The sequence below is a fragment of the Leptidea sinapis genome, chromosome 16, assembly GCF_905404315.1.
Source record: "Leptidea sinapis chromosome 16, ilLepSina1.1, whole genome shotgun sequence".
In the NCBI taxonomy this organism is placed as follows: domain Eukaryota; kingdom Metazoa; phylum Arthropoda; class Insecta; order Lepidoptera; family Pieridae; genus Leptidea; species Leptidea sinapis.
The window spans coordinates 1,721,185-1,745,400 of record NC_066280.1 but is presented as its reverse complement, the minus strand read 5'-3'; the positions used below and the strand labels follow the sequence as shown (position 1 = coordinate 1,745,400).

The 24,216-nt window shown below is 40.4% G+C and overlaps 1 protein-coding gene across 1 annotated transcript in view; it reads left to right on the top strand.

Moving 5' to 3' along the window:
• The first annotated feature begins 4,674 nt into the window (after window positions 1-4,674).
• Window positions 4,675-24,216, top strand: part of LOC126968624 (uncharacterized) — a 37,436-nt gene continuing 17,894 nt past the window's right edge. The window contains exons 1-5 of the mRNA XM_050813643.1: window positions 4,675-5,191; window positions 10,311-10,685; window positions 10,965-11,074; window positions 21,238-21,386; window positions 24,000-24,168. Of these exons, the coding sequence (XP_050669600.1) occupies window positions 4,675-5,191; window positions 10,311-10,685; window positions 10,965-11,074; window positions 21,238-21,386; window positions 24,000-24,168 (1,320 nt within the window). The remainder of the gene's footprint in view (window positions 5,192-10,310; window positions 10,686-10,964; window positions 11,075-21,237; window positions 21,387-23,999; window positions 24,169-24,216) is intronic.

The following is a 24,216-nucleotide window of genomic DNA, read 5'->3' as shown; positions in this document are numbered from 1 at the left end:
ATTCTGTTTGGAAAACAAAAAATGAAAGTGCGTTTGGCGGTGCAGCTACTTAGTAGATCTGTTGCTGACGCGCTTTCCTTTTGTGAAGATAATTTTGATGAATTTAAAGGGTCTAGAGCAATAATAAAATTTATTTGTGTCATAAACGACTCTTTCGATGTTTTAAATAGCCGGTCCACACTTGCGCCTGGAAACAAAAAAGCCTTGTGTAGTGGTAATATTAAAATGGTAAGAGAGCAAATTGCTACTTGGCAAGAATATATAACGAATTTAAAATTGCCGAACGGAAATTTAATTGTTAATTCTGGTCGCAAAACCGGGTTTGTGGGATTTATTGTAAGTTTACATAGTGCTCTTAATTTGTTCAAGGACTTTGTATCCAAAGGAAACTTACGATTCCTGTCACTTTATAAATAAGTCAGGATTTCTTAGAATGTTCTTTGGAAAAATGAGGGCTAGGGGTGGGTTTAATGATAACCCCAACGTGGTTCAATTTAAGACTGCGTATAAAAAAATATTATTCAAATAAAATTAAAAATGGAATCTGATGGCTTCACCATCCCAAATATAATTTTAAATACAAGTTCTAGTAAAAAGGTTGTAGATATTGTCAATGATACCACACCAAGTTTTGAAAAAAAAAATAATGGAACTTCATAACTTAAATGAAGAAAATATTGATTGCTTTATTGAAAATATTGTTTCAAACCCCTTAGATGTGTATACTCACCATGTAACTATTTATATTTCAGGCTTCATAGCTAGAAAAATAATTAAAGTTATAAATTGTTATAAATGTCAGATGTTAATGTTAGAAGAAAAAGAAAATTTCTTTAAATCATTAATTAATAAAAAGGACAGAGGAGGTTTGACATATCCATCTAATGGTCTGATTAAAATAATCCAATTGTGTGAAAAATTCTTAAAAATGTATAAAGGAAATGTAAATTACACAAGTCTAATTATGTATATAGCTGATTCCTCAAATTACTATTCAGATTTAAAAACAAATGATGAACATGATTCTAATCACTTGTATTTATTAGTTAGTCTAATTGTTAAGTACTACATTGATTTAAGGATGAAGTATGATGCGAAAAAAAGCAACCTTTCTGACTGGAATTATTTGAAAAAAAATATTTTGTTCAAAAATAAATGATTTTGAAACAGTTTGTATCTTTTATTTAAGTCCATCCAACTTCAATTATTGTAGGTAACTCTTAATAATTGTGTGCAGTTAGATACCTAGTATTTACTATTAATACATTTAAAATTTGCAATCTACTCTGTATAGCCCTGTGCTGTCCCAAGGCGTAAATAGAATTGGGAAATCCGAGGGAAATGGGTGTCGAAAGACGTAACTAAGTGCTTTTCTATGTGGGAGTGTCACGCTGCCGTTTAACTATGACATGAGAGCACGAACGGGCCAGACCCGGTATAGTATCAAACACAGAAATACGGCGAAAGCTTACTCCACCACAATATACAGCGGTCCTAAAAAGAGTATTTTTTAAAATCAATGAGGGACGAGACGTACAGAAAGTTCATCTGATGGTTATTGATACAACCTGCAGATTGCAATGCAACACCGCTCAGGATTTTCACTTTTATAATTTTAACACATGCTGTAAATACCGCAATAGGAAGAATTAGTATGTCAGAAAGAGAAAGAAATCGTCTGGGATTGATACTGCAATTTGTTTATTCCCGGTTACCTACCCATAGTCCACCACTAGCTACCCTTATGAGAACTCGTTTTTTAAAATAAGTTGTTAGGCGCAATTAGGTGTAAATAAACATACACTAGCACGCGCGCGGAGCAGCGCGGGGCGCGAAGCGCGGCCGTCTTTGCACAGCGTACCTGCATGAATGAAATGTAAGTACTAGATACTCGACTCGTACACCTACAAATTTTACAAAGGCTGTGACAAAGGCGTGTAGCGACGTTGCCGGTCGTACCCGTAGTACTTACGGGTCAGTAGAGGTCAGAAGAAACATGATCAAAGGCTGTTCTTTTTTGTTAAGATTATTTTCGGAATTAGTTTATTTGAAAATTTCGTTTTTTGTTTGTCGATGTAACGCCCGATTTAATTATTACAAAGTATTTTGATTGACTAGTAGTGATCCTGTTTTAATTAAAAGTCATATTGTTTTCACCACTCTGTATAACAATAATCAGTTTAAAAAGCAGAGTTCGAATTCACTTAATTGTAATGTAACTTACGAGTTATAACGTGCAGGTGCAAAACTAACAACAAATTTTATTATTATTTATTAAGTCCCTGAATCCGGACCATTAAATTGCATGAGTGTGCGTGAATTATACATGTAGGAGTATTTGGCACGTCTTTTTATTGATATGTTAGGTCTGCTTCCCTTTTATACATCTGTGATTCATTTGCATTTCACTACCTGATAATCAAATATGCACAAAAAAAACTTAATTTGGTATATAAACACTCGTTGCAATATTAATTAAAAAACAACAAAAATAATAATTTAACAACATAAAAGTTTATAATTTTAAAACGGCATTTATTTATTTATATTAAATCAGTAATTCTACGTTTTAATTTTTATGAAATCCTTTCCATATTATCCATACCAACCGAATCGAAAGACTCCAAACAAAATTTGTTAAGTCACTGGATTATAATAGTAATTCTAGGTACTCCAGCTACGCTGAATCATGTAATAAACACAATGTTGTCAAATTAAGTGATCGCCGAAAATCTTTTGATGCAATACTACTTTATAAAATCGTAAATAACCACATTGATGCTCCTTTATTACTACATGCACTTAGCTTTCAAAAGAAATATACGTACTTGTCGAAGTAAACCCTTGTTCGTAGTTAAAAAAAGTAGGACATGCTATGCTGGAAATAGTTATATAAGGCGGACATGTCGACTTCTTAAGGCGCTATAGTCCTAAAAATTAGATTTTTGATAATCTACTTAAAATACTTCTACAAATACTACGGTTGCAATTTTTTGACATGTTTATCTTCATTTCTTTATCTAAATTATCGCAGTTTCGAAAACACGATTACGAAAAAAATCTCGATAGATTTATTTTTTGAAAAATAGTCTTTTTTATTTGAATTGTTTATATTATCATAAAACTATGATAGCTATAAACACAAAACTTATTTTATTCGATAGTTAACAATACGCTTGTTGTAATTATAATTTTGAGCGGCGGCCATCTTGGATTTAAAAAATGATCACAAAATCGTTCTCTGCACCCTTAAGAACCTCGGATACGATACCCATATTGTTGTTATCATAATTTTGCGCGGTGGCCATCTTGGTTTTCATAAATGATCCCTAAATTGTTCTCTGCACCCTCGAGAACCTCGGACACGATATTCATATTGATGAAATCATAATTTTGTGCGGCGGCCATCTTGGCTTTCAAAAATGATTACAGAATCGTTCTCTGCACCCTCGAGGGCCTCGGATACGATACCCATATTGTTGTTATCATAATTTTGCGCGGCAGCCATCTTGGATTACAAAAATAATCACAAAATCGTTCTCTCCACCCTCCATAACCTCGGAATCGATACCCATAATGTTGTAATCATAATTTTGCGTGGCGGCCATCTTGGAATTAAAAAAACACCTGCACGATACAAGGCTAGTAGGGAAGCCCGAGAGTAAGAAATACTCAATAATAATTCCTCAATCGGTGTCAAACGCTCTCTCCCTTGAACAAAAACGTCTCCAATATCCGTGACATTCTTTTCCGTTTCATTTATAAAAAAAATTACCCTCATGCGCCTAAAGAAGTTTCACTTCAAAATGCATAAAAATATCAGAGCATTTCGTACTCTTGCGCAACCGTTTTTATAAAATATTACGCGGTCCTTCCGGGGTGGGGTCGTTGACCCGCATCGCTCGGCTAGTGTGAGCCATGCCCGTGTCGAACGTATAATATGTTCCGCTATAGATAAATACGTTCGAGTGATATTTGCTTAAAGTGTTGGGAAAACCTCGCCCTAATGGAATGCTTGCTGATTTAGTTATTTTTAAAGAAACCTTGTCCAGTTTTAAAAAGCATATTCTAACTGTGCTAAGAAAAAGTGAGATTTGAACGATTATAATTATTAAACAATAACATATTTATAATTGAGTAAATAAGTGATTCAGTAAAACATAGTTTATTATTTATATTTTTTACTAATACTTATTTTTATTTTTATTGCGTATAATTTATTTTTCTCTGCTGTACTTTAGTCTTAATTGTCATAAAATATTAATTTTAAGGAAACTGCAGGTTTAATTTAGTACTAACATCTCTTTGTAAACCTGAATGTATGTGATTGTTTGTTTTTAAATATATAAATAAATAAAATAAAACATATGGCTAAATTTACTTATCTTTAAATATTTAATTGCTATATTGCTTAAAAGGAGGCACCAATCAAGTACAACATACTTGTAAATAAACATTTTGTATTTCAATGTTAACAATTAGTTTCAGTACAAAAATACGACATCCTTCGGACCGGACAGAATCAATATTATTAATTGATGTTTAGTGGACGGAAGGCGAAGCGGAGTCAGTGACTCATATTATACAGCTCGATGTCCACGCCGGCTCCGCGGTATCGACCGGCTCGTCAGTGACCCGCGGCGCTCGCGGGCCGACCGACGGGCGGGAGTGGCGATGGAGGTCAGCTTGGTGTCGACGATGGGCGAGCGTGGCCGCGAGGCCACGTGTGCGGCGCTGCACGGCGGGCTGCTGGTGCTGGGGTTCAGCGGCGGCGGCGTGGGCGCGTGGCGCTGGCGGGGCGGCCGCGGCTGGTCGCCCGCGGGCGAGGCGCGGCGCGCGCACCGCTACGGGACCACGGCCGTGAGCCTGGCGCCCGCCGGCGCGCTGCTGGCGTCCGCCGGCGTGGCGCGCGTGTGGGACGCGCGGGCCGGCCGCCCGCTGGGGCCCCGCGCGGCCCTGGCGGCGCCGCAGCCGGCCGCCGCGCGCGTCGTGCGCTGGGCCGCGGCGGGCGAGCGCCTGGCCGTGGGCTACGACGACGGCGCGCTGCGCGTGTGGCTGACGCGCTCCGCCACCGTGGCCGCGCTGCTGCTGGCCCACGAGGACGCCGTGCGCGCGCTCTGCCTGCTCGCCGACGAGGCCCTGCTGCTGACGGCGTGCGCCGGCGGGGTTCTCAAAGTGTTCGATTTTCTTGGTGGGTGGACAAATCCCAAATTGACCCACTAGATAGGATATTATGACGCTTTAAACGGGCGGACCGATCGTATATTAAAAAAAAAAAAAAAATCAAATTCAAGATTTCTATATTTGGTATTAAATACATTTTACAAAATTACTTAAATCTACTTATTAAAGCAATTTACAATTAAGCCTTATATATGTAGGTATCAGAAAACTTATTTCTACAACCCTATCTACGTATTGAGGGATAAAACTTTATTATGCTTAAAAACTAATACATGAGGTTTGTGGGGGGGGGAATCCAGGAAACTGGGAAAACCTGGCTATTTGCTATTGATATAACGTAATATTAATCGTAACCTAACACTTAACCTAACTTAAGACTAATGACTAGAACTTAAAACTAACTTAAAAACTAAGGTAAATAAATACATAGATATGTATACATACATATATAACATAAATATAAGAGGGGGGGGGGGAGGGGATCTTGGGAAAGGGAAGGAGGGAGAGGGAATAGGAGGCCAGTTTTCGCCGTTATTTAATTCTTATAACTAAACCAATTTACAATATATTGGTTTTACATTTATTCAGACCTAGCTAGAACTCTGTGTGCGTGAGTGTGTGTTTGTCTATACGCTAGTGTTCTGTGAGCTCTAACCAGTTGTGATGTGGTAATGCATGTTTATAACGTTTTATGCTGAGGCAGTACTCTGTGAGTGACTTACGACTACAAGTCGACCGGAGGGCGGGGTTTATTCCGTCCTTCAGTCGGCGTAGCCCTCTGTAGAAGTTATGAGATATCTCTTGTATGTGTTGTTCTAGTGTTGGGATGTTTTTCTTTACATGAAGTCGTTTAAGATTTGTACGCGGGTGGGTCCGGTAGATGGTTTTAAGGGATCTATTTTGCACAGTTTGTAGTTTACGATAATTGTTTTGATTTGTGTTAATCCATACCGGACTTGCGTATGTCATGACCGGGCGTATGTACGACTGGTATAGTAGACGCTTGTTACTAGTTGAGAGAGTGGAATTCCTATAGAAAATGGGTCTCAACAGGCTCAAGGCAGTAAGTGCCTTAGAGCGGGCGTAATTAATATGAGGCGTGAAGGAAAGTTTCCGGTCGAGGATAAGTCCTAGGTATTTAGCCTGTGACTGCCATTCGACCGGGTGGTTATTAATATGTGGCTTTAAAGAGGTATTGAGTTTACGGGAAGTTTTGTATGAGAAAAGAACCGCCTCGGTCTTTGTGTCATTGATTTTAAGCTTCCACTTAGAGAAGTAGTTGCTTACACAATGTAGGGCTGTATTAAGATGTGAGACTATAGATTTGATGTTCTTACTGCTGCACAGATAAGCTGTGTCATCAGCGTACAGGGCGAGGACCGTGTTCGGAGGTTTTGGGATGTCTCTCATATAGAGTAAAAATGCCCTCGGTGAGATGATGGAGCCCTGTGGAACACCTGCTACTACTGGATGTGGGGAGGATAAACTATTTTTGACTCTAACTCTAAGAAATCTATTCGTAAGGAATGATTTTATTATTCTACAATATTCAAAGGGGACTTGTGCTTCGAATAATTTGTGAACTAAGGCATCATGCCAGACGGTATCGAAGGCTTTCTCAAGGTCGAGTAGAACCATACCAGTCTGGTGTCTCAAGTTAAATTGGTGTGTTATATGTTCGACTACGCGCGCCAGTTGGTGAGTAGTCGCGTGTGACCTTCGGAAACCGAATTGTTCGTCAGGTAGGTTTGACTCTATAAGTGAGTTTATTCTATTATTAATTAAAATTTCTAATATTTTACTTTGTGTGCAAAGTAAACTAATTGGTCTGTAGTTCGCGGGGGAGGTGGGATCTTTTCCCGGTTTGTGTATCGCGGTGATTACTGCTATTTTCCAGGACGAGGGAAAATAGGTAAGACGAAGGCACGCATTAAATATATTAACTAGGGTGTCTATTGCTTTTGACGGGAGGTGTTTTAGAAGTATGTTCTGTATGTCGTCGTGCCCGGGGGCTTTTCGCGGTTTACAGGTTTTTAGAATTAATTTGACTTCGCGAGGTACAACTGGCGTAGGTGCGGTCGGTCCGTTTATTTTGTAAAGGTGGTCTAGAGACCGCGACACCTCGCGTTCGGTGTCGGGGTCGCTCAGATCCACGGTGAGTCTATGCTGTCGCTCGAAGTGTGTACCTAGGGCCTCGGCCTTTTCAGCGTCCGACCGGGCGGGGCCCGAGGGGGTGCTGAAGCAGGGTAGAGGGGTGTGTACGTTTTTGAGGCGTCTCGCGAACTGCCAGAGGGAATTGTCGCGGGTGTCAAGCGATTCGAGCTTTTTGTTCCATTCGTTGGAAGTGAGAGATTTTATTTTAAAAGATATTTGGTTTTGAAGTGAATTAATAATCGTGTTAAACCGACGCGTATGGAGTCTCTGTGCGTGATGTCGGTATTGGTTTTTTAGTTTGATAAGTCTTGTTATGTCGTGTGGAAGTTTGTTTGTTTGTTTCGGTGTGAACGTCGGGATGTTCGCGTTACGGGCTTTGATTATAGCGTCAGTCAGTGTTTGTATGGCGTTGTCCACTAATTCGGGTCGGTGTAATTTTAAGGAGCCGGGGGAGGGGAGGGCTTCGTTAATCTGTTTTTTATAAGTGTCCCATTTAGCATTACCGTATTTAAAAATAGGTCGCGAGATGCGCGGGATGAGGCTATTAATTTCGAAAATAATGGGACAATGGTCCGAGATAACGTCGTAAGTCAGTGGGTCTGTAACGTTTGTGATATTTTTGGCAAGGGTGAGTTGTAATTTAGCGGCCGAGTGCCTAGGGTTGGAGGGGAGGTGGGTCGCTTTGTCCGGAATTAAAATATTATATTCGTGACCTGCAAAGTGATTAAAAAGACGCGATCCATTGGAATTTGCTCGATTGCAATCCCAGTGTCTATGGCGGGCGTTAAAATCTCCGGAACAGATGACGGTGTTGCCGAGAGAGAGAGCTTTTGCGATGGCTGTCGTGATTCTACTGTCTTGCTTAGGGCAATAAAAGTTAACTATTGTGATGGGTGTCTGTCCGCGGTGAGACTCTAATCTAATTGCAATTATATCGCATATATCATGCTCCACCGGTGGGAGTGAATGATGCGATATATTTGACTTGACAAAAATTGCGACGCCACCTCGGGCGCGGTTGTCTGTCTGTCCGTCACGTCTGTAGCAGGTGTAACCGGGAATTGAAAAACGTCGTGCGGGAACGAGGTGTGTTTCTTGTATGAGTGTAATGTCGATGTTGTGTGTACCTAGGAAATGTATGAGTTCTCTTTTCCTACTCACAATACCGTTTATGTTAAGCGACGCTACTCGTAGAGGACGAGCAGTGCCAGTCGGGGGAGGGGTCGCCGTCTCTTCATCCATGGATGCTCAGGAACTCGAATACTGTGATGATTTGCTCCTCGTAGCTCATGCTACGGCGGAGCAGAGGCTTCAGCTGACCTGCGATTTTAATTAATTTTATAATTTCATGTGTTGACATTTCCTCCGAGTCTGGCTCTTCGGTTGTTTTAAAGGCGGCTGAGTCTGTCTCGACTCTTTTAAAGCCACCTGGCATAGGGCCAGTGGGCCTAAGGCCTGGGAAGATTTGTCTTCCGGACTGGGTGCCCGTGAGGGGCGGCGGTCCGGCAGTGGACCGCGTTGTGGGTGGCTGAAGGCCCTGTGGCTGAAGGCCTGACGGTGACGGGGCGTTCCCTGTCATAACTGAGTTCCACCCGCGGCCGTTCGCCATGTTCGATTTGAACATGCGGGGCTGGGGTGGTGCGCTTTGGCGGGTCTGGAAGCGCTCCTGGCGCTCCTTGACGGCCGCAAGGTAGATGCGGCGTTGGGGGCACTGGCGGTACGAGGCCGCGTGCTCTCCGCCGCAGTTGCAGCACCGGACTGGAGCCTCCTCCTTCCGGTCGCACTCCGCTGTGAGGTGGGCTCCCGTGCACTTGACGCAGCAGGCGGCCCGGTTGCAGTTCCGCTCTGCATGTCCGAAAGTCTGGCACCTGGAACACATGGTGCCGTATTTATTGTTAGGTTTATATTTGTAGATACGCACCGATTGGTGGCAAATATATTTAATTTTCCTGAAGGCACCGATATCAGTGCTCTTCGGGAGCGTCACTTGGTACCTTGGTACCAGTGCATCGCCCTTGAAGGCGACAACTTTAGTGGGTTTAAACCCCAGTTCTAGGAGTGCACTACCTAGCTCCTCTGCGGAGCTGTAGTACAGCCCTTGGACGACAGAGATGTGAGCTCTGTCGTCCTTATCTGTGTATGTGTGGAACTGCAAACGTTCCACACCTTTGAGCGCTGCAAGGGCCGATTCTTTATCGGCCTTTGTCTTGCAGGACAGCTGTGCCATATGTGGCTGGATGTTGAAGTTAAAATTTTTGATGCCCGCGGCGATAAGCGCCGCTCGGCATCTTTCAAAGTCGAAATTCTCCTTAGAGATAACAATTGGAGTCGGCCTCGCCTGTGAGGGCTTGGCCGTTACCTTGGCTCCCGGTGTCTCCTGTACCGGGAGCGGCTTGAATACGTTGGCCGTTGCCAACGGCTTGGGGCGTCCGTTGTCCGGGCGCGGCTTGGCCGCACGTCGCCGCGTCACGGCGATCCAGTCCGGCAGGCCGCCGTGCAGCCGCTGGCCGGACTCCTGCTCCGGCGGCGAGGCCGGGCTGTCGATGTCCATTTCGGCGATCACCTTCGCCGCGGGTTGCTCACCGGGGCTAGGGCAGCCCCTCTTCATGTCCTGCGACACAGAGTTCAATACACTAATTAATACACTGCTTCGAAACCGTTAAAAAGCGCGCCAAAGGGGCGCGTGTAGTTAATAATAAAAGAAATTGCGATGATAATAATTCCACAAAAAACCAGCGCGCAAACACGTCTCGTCCGTTCAAGCGCAGGTAGCGGAATCTCCCGATCGTATATTCATCAGTTACATATTAAATAAGGTCACAGTTCAACAATGCACTTCGATAACGCGACCTTGACGGCTTAGGGCGACATCTATGAACGATGTCTGACATTAATCGATTTTATAAGTGAGGAAATATGTCATAGTGACCCTCTTAAATCACCGACAAATACTGATCTCGATCAACTTGTAGAGGTATGCGACGCGGCGGCGGAGGGCGGCGGCAGGCCCCGGCCTCTGTTCTGGGAGGACGGCGTGCACGAGCTCGGCGTGGTGTGCGCCGCGGACGACGGCGGCGGCGTGGCGGCCACGGGCGGCCACGACGGCCGGCTGCGGCTGTGGTCGGTCACAGAGCGCCGCGTGCTGCCGGGCCGCGCGCTCTGCGGACACTCGGGCGCAGTCACCGACTTGCAGTTCTCGGCAGAGCTGCTGGCGTCTGCCTCGATGGACAGAACGGCGAGGATCTGGTCCCCGGCGCGCGCCGCCTGTCTTAAAGTACTACACGGCCACACGGGGTATCTGACGTGCCTCGCAATATCAAGTCAAGAGCCTTTCTTCCTTGTTACTGGTGAATCTTGTTGAGATGCTGTAGCATTGTGTGTTTACTGTATCATGAATATTAACTTCATTTAATACTGGCAGAACTCTATATCATATGTATATTTATATATCTTTAAATGCATAAATTACTTTTTTTTCCTAAGAATGCATGAAAATTTATTTTAACTGGGAGAGTTTCTTCTCTCAAAGCGCAATTTGTTTGCGACGTGTGTTATTAACATGAATAAGAATTCTAAAGCAATCAATTTGGATATAGAACACTCATTATAGCTTTTCATCCCATTAGGTTCAAACGACAATACCGTGCGCACGTGGTCTTCGGGCGGAGTCAGCGTGCCCGACGAAATGGACGCGGCCTGTCCTGTACTCTCACACTTTGCTTTGGGTGACCTTGAGGTTATTTACAAATATAATTAAACCAAAGAATCAATAAATGATGTCTATGATAAATTTTAGCTCATTCGGAGCAAAAAGCTGGGGAAGCCTTAGAATCGACTCTTAATCGACCAACCACGACCAAAGCGTTGCACGGACGTACGAGACCCCTTCAACCAGCTTCACGTTACCAACTACCAAAGCGTGGCCCGGGACTATGAGGCCCTTTCAACTAGCTTGACTTTACCAACTACCAAAGCGTAGCCCGGGCGTACGAGGCCCCTTCAACCAGCTTTACGTTACAAACCACCATAGCGTGGAGCTAGGTGACTATATTGTTCCTTTCCTATAAATGATTATTTCCCAAACATTGTTGGTGTGAGCAATTGCTCCCCGTAGTTCGCTTTTCTCAATATCCAGCTATTGTGTAATTCTACAAAAATTTATGGATTTACGAAATGATTTGAATTTAGAGAGATAATGTAGGTACTTTCGTACTTGACGGGAAGGATTAAGGTTAGTGAATAGAATGTCCCCATGTGTCAAGTGATGTCCTTCTTTATGAATGTTATCAAAATCATGCGCTTGTAGAAACGCCCACCATATTTTATGAACACGTTGGCTGCAAAGATAGTGGCGGAAACTTTTAGCTGCTCGTATAGCGTACTACTTTATTGGCTACCGTAATCGCGGTTTCTAATTCGTATGAGTGGTGCCTTGACTCAACCTCGGTTGAGCGACGGCTGAAAGGCTGAAAAGGCATAATTTTCTTACTTCCCGTGCTTCTCCCGCACGTATGGTGCATCCTAAATAATATCCCTCAGTATACATGAACTTACACTTGGTTATTTTGAAAGAGAACCCTGCTTCTTTCAGAGCTCTGAGTTTTGCTTTGAGACGCTGTAATCCTTCGTCGATATGGACGTATTGGATAAGGACGTCTTTTCATAGTTACGTAGAATGCGCAACAATTGCTACTTTTATCTGACTTCCAAATCTGTATCAATCTAACTAAAATCTTAATAAACAGCAGCTCGGCTGGCGTTGATGCATATGCGTGACAAAAAATCGAATTGAATAACTGTTAATTTTCGCCATGAAAACACAGACTAGAGTTTGTGCGTTATTTGGGACTACATGGAACAATACACTAAATGTAATATTTTATTAATGAACATGCCGAACCACTATCGAATAGAAACGTAATTGACTCGGCAGTCGCTATGGAGAACGTACCTTTCACGTGATTCCGTTCTCATAAGTTCACGTTTTTCTTAGATGTGTTCATTGTCTGCTTTGTAATTTGGACAAGCCATACTGATATGTCCCGAATTTTGGCATGTTAAACACGTAACTGTCTTCTCACGTTCCGGCACCTTTGAGATACAAATATTTTTTATTTATTTAGAGACTTAAAAAAGTGAACACCATTTACACCATAACTTATTAAGCATTAGACTAAAACTTAAGGCTGGTGATTGCAACTGGCAGCCCAATTAGACCTAAGCCTGTGCTAGGGCTGTCCAAATATCCTCGGCCTAATTGTAAAAAAATAAAATATTAAAGTTTTTTAATTTAATCTAAAATTTTAATCTTATGAATTATGCACCTAACTAAACTTTATTATTCTTAGTTTTATTTGGATTATCATATATATAGACATAAATACATAAGAAACAAAAACAAAAGTTATAAAAAAAAGAATAATATATATATAAATATAAGTAATATTAGTGCAACAGTGTTACTGTATTATGTTTGAAAAATAGTTACTTGTACATAGGAAATATTATAAAGTGTCCGTGATAAATAGAAATAGTATTAGCATCAAAAAATCTTGTCAAAAAAGAAAGACATTTAAAGTTTTCAAAAGAGCATACTAGCAAATATTTCTTTATATCCAACTTTTTTTTTTTTCGAGAAGGGTTTTGGGCGCACAGGCACATATTAGATACCTCCAGAGGGAGGTTGTTGAATAATTTTAGCGCCGCAGCTGAAAAATGTCTTTTTGCGAATCCAGACGTTCGCAGTGAAACCAAACATCTTTGTTTTTTAGGCCTAAGGTGACTGTGAACTTGCTCAAGTGGAGAGTCATCAATATATTTGCCATAGGTATATATTGCTAATAGGCATACACATAATTCTCTTGGGGTTAGTACTTTACTCAGTTTAAATAACTCTTCTCGTTGGAAACCTCCGATTCTTTTTTAAGATCATTTTGAGGTTAAGTTTTTGAGCCTTAATAAGTTTGTCTAATATAATTGAGCCACATGAACCCCATGCTATAATGCCATACAAGATTAACGACCTTGTTAAGGAACTGTACACTCTTAATAATAGGTCAGTACTCAAAATATTTCTTAAGTTATTGTATATATAACTCAAGTTTCGAACTTTCTTTGTCAGCATATTTACGTACATATCCCATCTAAGATGTTGGTCAACTATAATACTGTCTTGCAGTTTATACAGTCAGACTTATTGAGACAGAAATAGACTTGAATTTTTGGAGTTTCAGTCGTAAGACCAGCTATAGTAGGAGAGAAGCACATAAATACAGTTTTTTCTTCACGTTAACAAATTATTGTCATACCAGTCCTTAGCCAGACGAAGGCCACATTCCGCTTTTTGGATGGCATTATCCCATGTTGAGGAACAAAACACAATGACTTAGAGTCTGTCTGTCTGTCCGTCAGTAAAGAACAAAAGTCGTTAAGATAAATACTAAACAAAATTGGGCCTAGCCCGCACCCCTGTCTGAGGGGTGCGTGCTAAGCCCAATTATATTTGGTGTCCCCACCAAAAATAATTTCTGGTCCATTTTCAGCGCTAACTTGATTTCCGATCCGTACAAATTGTTATCGATTCTTAAGATAACTAGCAAACCAGTTTAATGCATATCCCATGAATCCGTATAACTCCAATTTTTTTAACAATAACTGATGTGAAATGGTGTCAAAAGCTTTAGCTAGATCAATGAACACGGCAACTGTTTTGTTTTTACTTTCATGATTCAAGACTATCTGTTTTGTTAAATCAGGAATTGCATCTCTTGTTCCTATTCCCTCTCTAAACTCGTATTGATTATTATGCAAGACATCGGAGGTGTACGCGTTTATTCTGATTTTCATAATTTTTTCAACTATTTTTGAAGTAATAGGCAAAAGTGAAATAGGACGGTAATTTGACATAACGTTAGCTGGCCTTTATCTATGTAAAGGAATAATTATGGTCTGTGTTTAAGGTCTGTGGAAATATTCCTGATTTAAATCTTAAATTAATCATGCTTGAGAGAGGAAAAGCAATTTCATTTATCAGTAATTTTAAGATTTTGGAAGTAATGCCGTCGTGTCCACAAGATTCTGTATTTTTAAGTGTTTTTATGCATTTGCTAACCTCTGCTGGGTTTGTAGGTTTTAAATAAAAAGTTTTGTCTATGCGGGGGAGACTAATTTTGCTACATAGGGCTTTCTCTGTAGCTCCTACTTTATCTAGATGCTTGAGCAAGGTCATGTCCTATTGAGCAGTAAAATCCGTTAAGAGCGTTTGTTATTTTATTTGCCTCTGAAGAAAAATTTACAACCTTATTATTTACTAACATTTCTTTTATAGTACACTTTTGTTTATTCTTTTGATTAGAAGCTTCATTCAAAATTTTCCATATCTTTTTAGAATCCCCAGAATATCATCTCGACATTTACGGCATTCTTCGACATGGTGTCCAAGATGGGCGAAGTCGTGGCAGGTTCATCGAAATTTTGATTCAGCAGTAATAATAATAATATGTCATTTATTTCAGGCATTTTAAACCCATTACAGTAAATTGAATAAACAGAATAAGATGTATGTACTTAACACTAAAATTTTATACATAACAGTACTTAATAAAATAACTTAAAACTACAATTTCCCCAAAATTTCGGGGTTCGTACAAAAAGTAATGTACTGATATAACTACTTCCGGGTAATGTCACGATGCACCGAAAGCCAGTGATGGAGTATAGGATTCTCTGGGTGCTCAGAGCATACACTGAGAATTTGGATTTTAATTCGCGAATGCGAGACCAAAAAGCAGCAACTCGTGATCTTATCACTGCGAAATATATATTGGATTCGACCTTTGACAGTTGTAGTGACAACACGCGGTCCGTTTCTTTATGAATTTTATAATAATTAGTAGTGGAATATTTTGGATATAAAAGTGTAAAGTTAGATAACTAAGTCTTAAAATTAATCAGTACAGTGTTCACTTAATGTATTGTGATATTGAACTAGATATTTTGTGATTTGCCTTTGACACCAACGAACAGCTGATCTGTGCGCAGCCATATATGACAAAACAGCTGATTCAGTGTTTCATACCTCTGACTTGAAGTCTATAGGTATTTTGGGTTAACTCAAACAAATCGAACATAATAGTGAGTATTTCATAAACTTTAACATCAAAAATCCTTCTGCTACCTATATATATTACTTCAATATGACAAATAAGTGTAACTCATGTGGAAAGTTTGTGTCGTCAATGGATGGCATAAAATGTAATAAGTGCAATGTCATTTTGCATAAGCTATGCAGCAGCCCTGATGCACGTAATAATCCTAAGAGGATGTGCAAAGCATGCAAAGTCAAACTTGCAAAAGCTTCCCCCGCCAAAGAAAACCCGCCGGCGCAAACGAAGGATGATAACAAAATATATCAGGACGTTGAACAGCAGCCGGAACTTTCTCTTGTGCACGAGATAAAGATGCTTCGTTCCGAACTCTCTAGTTTTCGATCAGAGATGTCCCGCCTGTCAGCCCTTGTATCAACTTTGAGCACACGGTTGGATAGCGTAGAGCAGCGAGTATCACAGCTCGAAGACGCTTCGTGTTTATTAGAGGCGGCTAACGAGCAAGTCTTGCAAAATAGAAAATGCGTTGAGGTTTTGCAACAACAAATAAATGTATGCGACCAGGACAATCTTCTAAATGACGTTGAGATCACCGGTGTAAACGAATACAGTACAGAAAACTTGTTACACGTGACTATAACACTCGCCCAGAAGGTCGGAATTACAATAGACGAACGCGATATTGTGAACGTGTATCGTCGAGGAGCGCGGCGCATGACTGAGTCGACCACCGGCGAGCATGCCCGAGCGCGGCCGATTGTAATGCGTCTCACTCGCAGACATCTACGAGACGAACTATAGCATGCCGCTCGGGTTCGACGTGGCGCGGACACCAGTGGCACCGGACTCTGGAGTGGGAGGGCAGTCTCGGCGTTTCTACATTAAAGAACACCTGTCGCCCACGAATCGAAATCTTTTTATTTAGCGTGGGAAAAGCTCGGAAGAAATAAAAACTGGCGTTTCATATGGACCCGGGGAGGACGAATATATGCTAGGCGCGAAAATGGAAGTAATGTAATAAACATTCGTAGTGAAACCGATATTAATAAGGTTTTTTGTATGTAAACAAGTTAAAACTTGTTACTGATGTATGTAGTGTAGCCCCTTCTAGTCTCGCTAATGTAACTATATTATTATCCCATCATATAGCAGATAATATTAACTGTTTTTTGTGTATTAGTCAAGTTTATTTTTAATGTTATTCTTAAAATATTATTATTGGAAACCATTGGATCTATATAAAATAGTCGCTTCTCGTCTCGCTAGTATAACTATATTATTACCCCATCATTCAGCAGATATTAACTATATTTTGTGTATTAGTCAAGTAAGTTTATTTTTAATGTTATTCTTTAACTACTATTATTGGAACCCATCCTATATATTATTATTGTATAATAATAGTACATATTGTGTTAAGCGGCTTGTTGACAGTACTACTAGGTACATTATATATGTTCTCTTGGCACTGGACAAGAAGAACTTCATGTTGCTATTAATCGTCATGATATTGATGTGTTGGGACTAAATGAAACGTGGCTAAGGATGGAAAAGAGGGTCGCGCGCCTAAATTTTCGAATTATCGCCTGGCCCACATTCCACGTTCACGACATATCCGCAACCGCAGCCGCGCAGGTGGAGTCGGGTTCTATATAAAAAATAACCTTAAGACTAGAGTATTAAAACATTCCAGCTGCAATGATATCGAACAAATGTGGATAAGTTTAAGCATTGGCGGTAAAAAGCTTGTAATTGGCAATGGCTACCGTCCACGATGGCAGAACACTGACGTCTTTATTGGAGCATTGCATGACTCACTTATAAGTTTCTCTTGGGCTGACAACATAATCCTAATAGGAGATTTCAATATCAACATTTTGGACAAAAATTCTTTAGGATACAAGAAGCTGATGGACTTTTTAGCCATCACGAATTTGTCGCAACATGTACACAAACCGACACACTTTTCAGTCCATGGGGAAACCTTATTGGATCTAGTTTGCACCGATATGTCTTTACGGCGTGTTACAGTGGAACATATTAGTAACCTAAGCGATCACTCTTTTATTTCGTGCGAAGTAAATGTAGCGAAGGGAAGGTTCATTCCTAAACACATAGTTTATAGACCTATCAAAGACATTGATACAAACTTATTCCGTGACTTCAAAACTCAAAATGACTGGCAGTCTTTTTCAGATGTTGAAGACTTAGATAGGTATGTTTCCAATTTTAATTACTTTTTGCTTTCTATATTTGATATACTTGCTCCAGTAAAAATCGTAAAAATAAAAAATCATGACTATCCGTGGATCACGTACAATATAAATCAAATGATGAAACGTAGGAATGAAGCTTACCTAAGGTCTAAAATATCTAGAAACAATTCACATATATTATACTATAAGGAATTAAAAAAAAATCGTCTTTGATGCCATTGAACGTGAAAAAAATGCTATTTCAGTACCTATGTTAATTCAAACAGGAACAACACGCGTATTCTTTGGAACACAATAAAAAAAAATATTAACATACATAGCACAGGAGAGACTGTACTTCCAGACCACCTGTGTAAGGCGGATGAAATTAATAATCATTTCCTGGATGTACCTGGGAATAAAATTGCTCCTGCTTCTGAAATTGATTATTACCTTAACCATAAGATAGGGGATTTCTCATTCTCAATTAGTACTGTGTTAGAAGCTGATATTATTAAACATCTTCGAAGTTTACATTCAAATGCATTGGGGTGTGATGGAATTTCTTTGGACATGTTGAAGTTATCTCTACCGTACACAAGTAATATTATAACAGCTTTAATCAATCTCTCCATTGCATCGTCAACTTTTCCATCTGCCTGGCGTAAATCCCGAATAACCCCAATGCCAAAAACTACAAACCCATCTTCTTTTAAGGACCTCAGGCCGATTAGTATTTTACCATGCATTTCAAAAGTCCTAGAAAAAGTAGTCTGTGAACAGCTCAGAGGATACTTAGAAAAAAGATCTACTTCCACAGTTACAGTCTGGCTTCAGGAAACATAGGAGCACCACTACTGCATTACTAGATGTGGTTGACAATATTCTTGAAGTCCAGGATAGAGCAGAGTGTACTATTTTGATTTTATTAGAATTTTCCCGGGCTTTCGACTCAATAAACCACGAAGTACTCTTAGCGAAACTATCTTTTTACGGTTTCGAACTAGAGACTATCTGCTGGTTTAAAACCTTTATTTGTAATCGTTCACAGGTCGTCAACATTATGTCTGTAAATGGACTTAGCACTAGTATCTCTCGTTGCGCCCATGTGTGTAGAGGAGTTCCTCAAGGTTCAATTTTGGGGCCACTTTTGTTTATACTTTACACAGCTGATGTTATTAACTGTATAAAAAACTGCAAATATCATATATATGCTGATGATATTCAGTTGTACATATCTTTTAAAGTAGAAGATTTGGATTCTGCACTTGTAAAATTACAGGAAGACCTAAATCGTATTTCTATATGGTCAAAAAAAACTGTCTTGAATTAAATGCGAAAAAAACAAAATATACCATATTCTTGGTGTCGCCAAAAATTGTTTTTATAGGCTAAAAATACTTTACCGAATCAGAAATTTGCTAAGCGTTTTCGTTCGCAAAGAACTATGTGAATCACTGATTCTTTCTAAATTTAACTACGCAAATACAGTGATTGGGCCTAGGTTGTTGGTGTCTTCAAAAAAACTTATACAAAGGGTACAAAATGCTTGCACAAGATTTTGTTACGATGTTCCTTACCGCGCACACATAACACCCTTTTTGAACACTAACAACATAATGAAGATGGAGTTTCGTAGGCAGCTAAATTTTGCCTCGTTACTTTTTAGTGTGGTTAAATATAGAATACCATTTTACCTATATAAAAGGCTTAAGTGGTTGTCGGACTCAAATGAGAGTTATCAGACGCGTCACAGTAAGATTCTCCTCGAAGTGCCTCTACACGGTACAGCAGCATTTAGGAATAGCTTTAAATACAGCGCCTCCAAATGCTGGAATGATTTGCCACCTATTAAAGATCAAAAAGTTTGTTCTCTTTTAAAAACAAACTTAAATCTTTTCTATTAGAGAAACAAAAGTGTTTACAGGCACAAAAATAATAATAATCATAAAATAAACAGCTTCAATAATAATAATAAAAAAAACACAAAATATACCCTATTTATTTAGATTAAAAAAAAAACTTTTAAAACTCCCATTAAATTCAATGTAGCTTAGTTTAGTTTCTTCTCTTTTTGTAATATTTGTAGACGGTCACTTTTAAGACCTATAAATAACGGAACCGTGTTGTCTACAGCTGCTGTCAACAGGTCGATTTGCTAGGTACCTACTGAAAATCAGTGTTCTTATTTCAATTCCAAAAAATGCTGAGTGGGTGTCCTTTTCAGGACGCCGTATTTTTAAATTTGTTAATTTAACTATGTATATAATGTTTCGTGATGTCATGAATAAATGAATACTTTACTTTACTTTAAATAATCGGGGACTCTGGCGTCGGCAAACATGCCCGACGCAATGCAATATTTGGGCAGTCTCATCAGAATGCGGTATGCATTATTATACTGTACTCTGATGCTGCTTCGTGCAGTTTTAGTGCAGACCCAAAGCTGACACGTGTAGAAGCATTGACAATATGCTCTAAACGGTGTCTGCTTCGCCTCAGTACTACTCCGTGCAAACCGGCGTGCGAGCATATAGCATCGAACAGCCAGAGCCCGACGCTCGCGTTCTATATCTTCGCTATCACACAAATTCTCAGTTAGAATATGCCCCAAGTACCGGAATCAGTCCACTCTATCTATGGTCTAAAAAGACCATCGGAATTCTCTCCGGACATTTCTTAGCCGGAAACACCATCATTTGTGGTTTTTTAAATTATATTTCAGGCCATGCTGCCCTGCATATTGTTCACAGATAGCCAGCAGTTTCCTGAGGTCACTAATTGAGGGACTTAGAAGCACCATAGCGTCAGCGTAGCTGAAGTTAATCACGCACGTTTTTCCTAGTGACAGTCAACCAAGTGATACGTAGTTTCTTTGGATTCAAAGATTGCTCTTCGTTTTCATTGTAGCGGTTCTTCATCGATTTTCCATTCCACTTCAGGCGCGATATAATTGAGATCTCGTTGTTATGGTGTATAAATTGTGCTCTATGAGTATTACGGAACTCTTGGGCTGAGCAAAGACATGACAAAGCCAGTAATAACTTCTTCGATGAGTGCATTATTGTGTTTCAGTCTGGAGGGCGCCGTAGCTAGTGAAATTACTGGGCAAATAAGACTTAACATCTTATGTCTCAAGGTGCCGAACGCAATTGTATTGCCGCTCAGAATGTTTGTGTTTTTCAAGAAGCCTGAGTAGCACTACATTGTAATTGGCAGGGCGTATCTATTACCATCAACAGAACGCTCGTCTCGTCTAATATATATATATATATAAAATGCTGTCTGAAAAGGCAAAAGTTTGTATGCGTCAATATATTATGCCTGTTGTGTTTGTTTGTTACTCCTTCATGCAATAACTGCTAGACGGATTTAGGTGAAATTTAGAAGCGAGATTGATATCCTTTATATGAAAGGTTTCTTTTTTAGTTTAGAAAATTAAAGATTTCCCACCAGATTTTAAAAATCTTATTTCCATGGGAATAAAGTTGCGGGCAACTGGTAGTTTATTTTCATATTCTACCAGCAAATGTTGTATTGCCATACAAATTAATAAAAAAATGAAAGGTTATATAATAGAACAAAAGTTTACTGCGCAGGGCATAGGTCCAGTAGTAGAGGAGAGTGTTGCAGCAGCAGAAGTGGCCACCGCGGATGGAGAGGCGAGACTCGTGTGGAGCGCGGACGGACACAGCGGGCCCGTCAACTGGCTCGCGGTCTCCGAGCGCCATCTGGCTACTTGTGGCAGGTACTCGTCACCAGGACACCGTCGCACCTCACTGTACTACACAAATGAATCGAACGAAGGCTTTTGAATTTTATAAAATACTTCCTTTTTATGAAAATAAATGATTCGAGGAATTTCGATGCCATAGACCATGAAAGAAGAGGACAAATACAGGGAGTACAGATATGCAAATAAAGATATGGAATATGATATGCAATAGAGCCCAATTTGTCCTCAGTCGCCTTTATCCACTTGTGTGTGGGCGAAGCAAATTTCCGCTCAAACACAAAGTGACGCAGTACGTCCCATCATCGTACGGCCCATACTGTGATACGCAAGCGTCGTATTTGCGCACACCCGACCGAGCTAATTACACTGTTTGCAAGTAATTCAAAATAAAATCACGCGCATGGCAACCGGAGCCCCGTTGTTCATCCGAAACGTGGAGCTTGACCGCGATCTTGAGCTTCCGACGATAGCTCAACACTTTAAAGAGATATCGCGACGCTTCTTTCACAAGGCGCCTAACCATCCCAACATCATCAGGCATGTGGGTACATCCCGCTTCACAATAGTCTCAACCCACTAAGACATCCCCGGCACGTCACGGTAGACCCTGATGACGTCATCTCCATCGCGAACGCGACACCTACACCGACCGACACATTTGCACCCACACCAACTTCGCAGGCGTAGGCGCGGTCAACCGCAGCAAACCGCTGGCACTCGTCACTCTGACGACTGGCCAGGGGCCCGCTACCTAGATACAACACACAGTGTTTTGAGACGTTAGTCTTCGTCCTATAATCGTTTCACTCCACCCACACTCGCACATGGACTGACTGACGGACTGACAAACACCACATACACAACCACAACCATACTCCACAAACAAACACCAACACAAATATACATGCACACAAACATTTACACTTACATACATAGAAACATTCATACACACATTTATACACACTTACATACATACAAACATTCATACACACATACATACACACTTACATACATTACACAGTACATCATACACTCGTCGGCGAGTGTGGTGATGTATGATTCATCTTCATTTTCATTCTCTCTCCTTCCCAAAAGTACACAGCCGGTCCAAGGTTCGAGTTCGCTAGGAGACGCCCCGCGACTGTTGTTGCGTCCTATGTCGCTGTAAAAGTCTTCAGGGCGAACAGCATAGGTTTGTAGTCGGTAGGGGGTGTCCGCTTAAGCGGACACTCGAGCCCGACATATGGGCTCCGTTTTGGGGCCTAAATACGTGAATGTAAAAGAGTACAGATCACCCGCATCCCATCACCACAGAGGAAACACAAGAGTTATGCCAGCGTTTTAGGAAGGTTTTTTTCTTAAACACACCCATTACTATATAATATATATGGATGTTAGTAAAGCTTTCGATCGGGTCGAACACTTAATTTTAATAAGTATACTACATAACGCTGGCAATCAAGGAACTGATCTGGATCTCGTCGATTTTGTCGTACAGACAACAAAAAGTTGTCAATCAGATCTATTAATCCATTAATTACTCCATATGGCATCCCCTAGGGATCCCAACAAGGTCCTATATCATTTTTTGTATTTATTGACGACCTGTGTGAGCACATAGAATTCAAACTAATGACTTAAAGAGCATTTACCAGTGGTTTATTAAAATTAATTGCCACTTAATGTTAAAAAATATTAACATATAAAATTTACAAAGAAACGAATACCACATAATAATTCATATCCTTTTAAAACTGTCGTTACACTAGGTGGATAACATCAGAGACTTTGGTATTATTTTAAACAAGAAATTATCCTTCAATACACCCATAGATGTAACAATCAATAAATGTAATAAATTACTAGGCTTTGTTTGGCGTAATTGTTAATCATGTTTCAATCTTAAATTGTATTATTTTGCTTTAATTCGTAGCTTATTAGAATTCGGCTCTACCATTTGGATTACATTCTATAGGGATCCTATCAAAAGAATCGAAAGAATCCAGAAACGCTTTTTTGTTGTCAGTACATAAAAAATAACAGTTTGAATTAACCTCTTATAACGATAGATAAAATTTCTTTAATATAACATCATTAGAAAATCGTCGTTGGATGTATGATCAAGTGGTCTAATCAAAATTAAAATTAGACTGTCCAAAATTTCGAGCCAAAATTAAATTTACAATGCCACGTGAAAGTGCACGTTTAACTAACTTCTTCAAATATTGGAAAATTATGCACTTAGAACTAAACTAGGTGCTAAATGCTAATAGTATTTTAGAAAGGATCTACCGGGAGCACAATAAGCTTTTCAAAACTACTCGTGTTGACATCCACTCCTCCACCAATCAGGATTACAAAAAAGTATTGCATCAATTTAGCAGTGCAGAAATCACATGTAATGTTTTGTTTTGTTTTTATGTTCAAAATTTAATTATTAGTTCTTATTTTCACGTGTTCATCTGTTAATTTAGCTAGCAAACAAAATGATTATAGAATTGAAAAATGAACGGGTAGATGAGAGACACACGTCTACTTAGCACAATATTGATGATCTAAGTGTTTACTTTAAGTATGACTGCATTTGAGAATACAATTATTAGATTGATTTGTCACGTGTTCCAGTGACGGTGCGGTGGTGTTGTACGATCGGTGCACGGAGCGCGGGGAGAGCCCAGTGCGGCGGTGGCGCACGGTGGCCCACGTGTACCCGGCGCTCAGTGTGGAGTTGGCCCGCGGACAGCTGCTGGTGAGCGCGGGGCTGGACGGTCGCGTCGTGCTGCACGACCCTGAGGTGAGTCCGTCGTCTGGGACGAGCAGTGCGGCGGTGGCGCACGGTGGC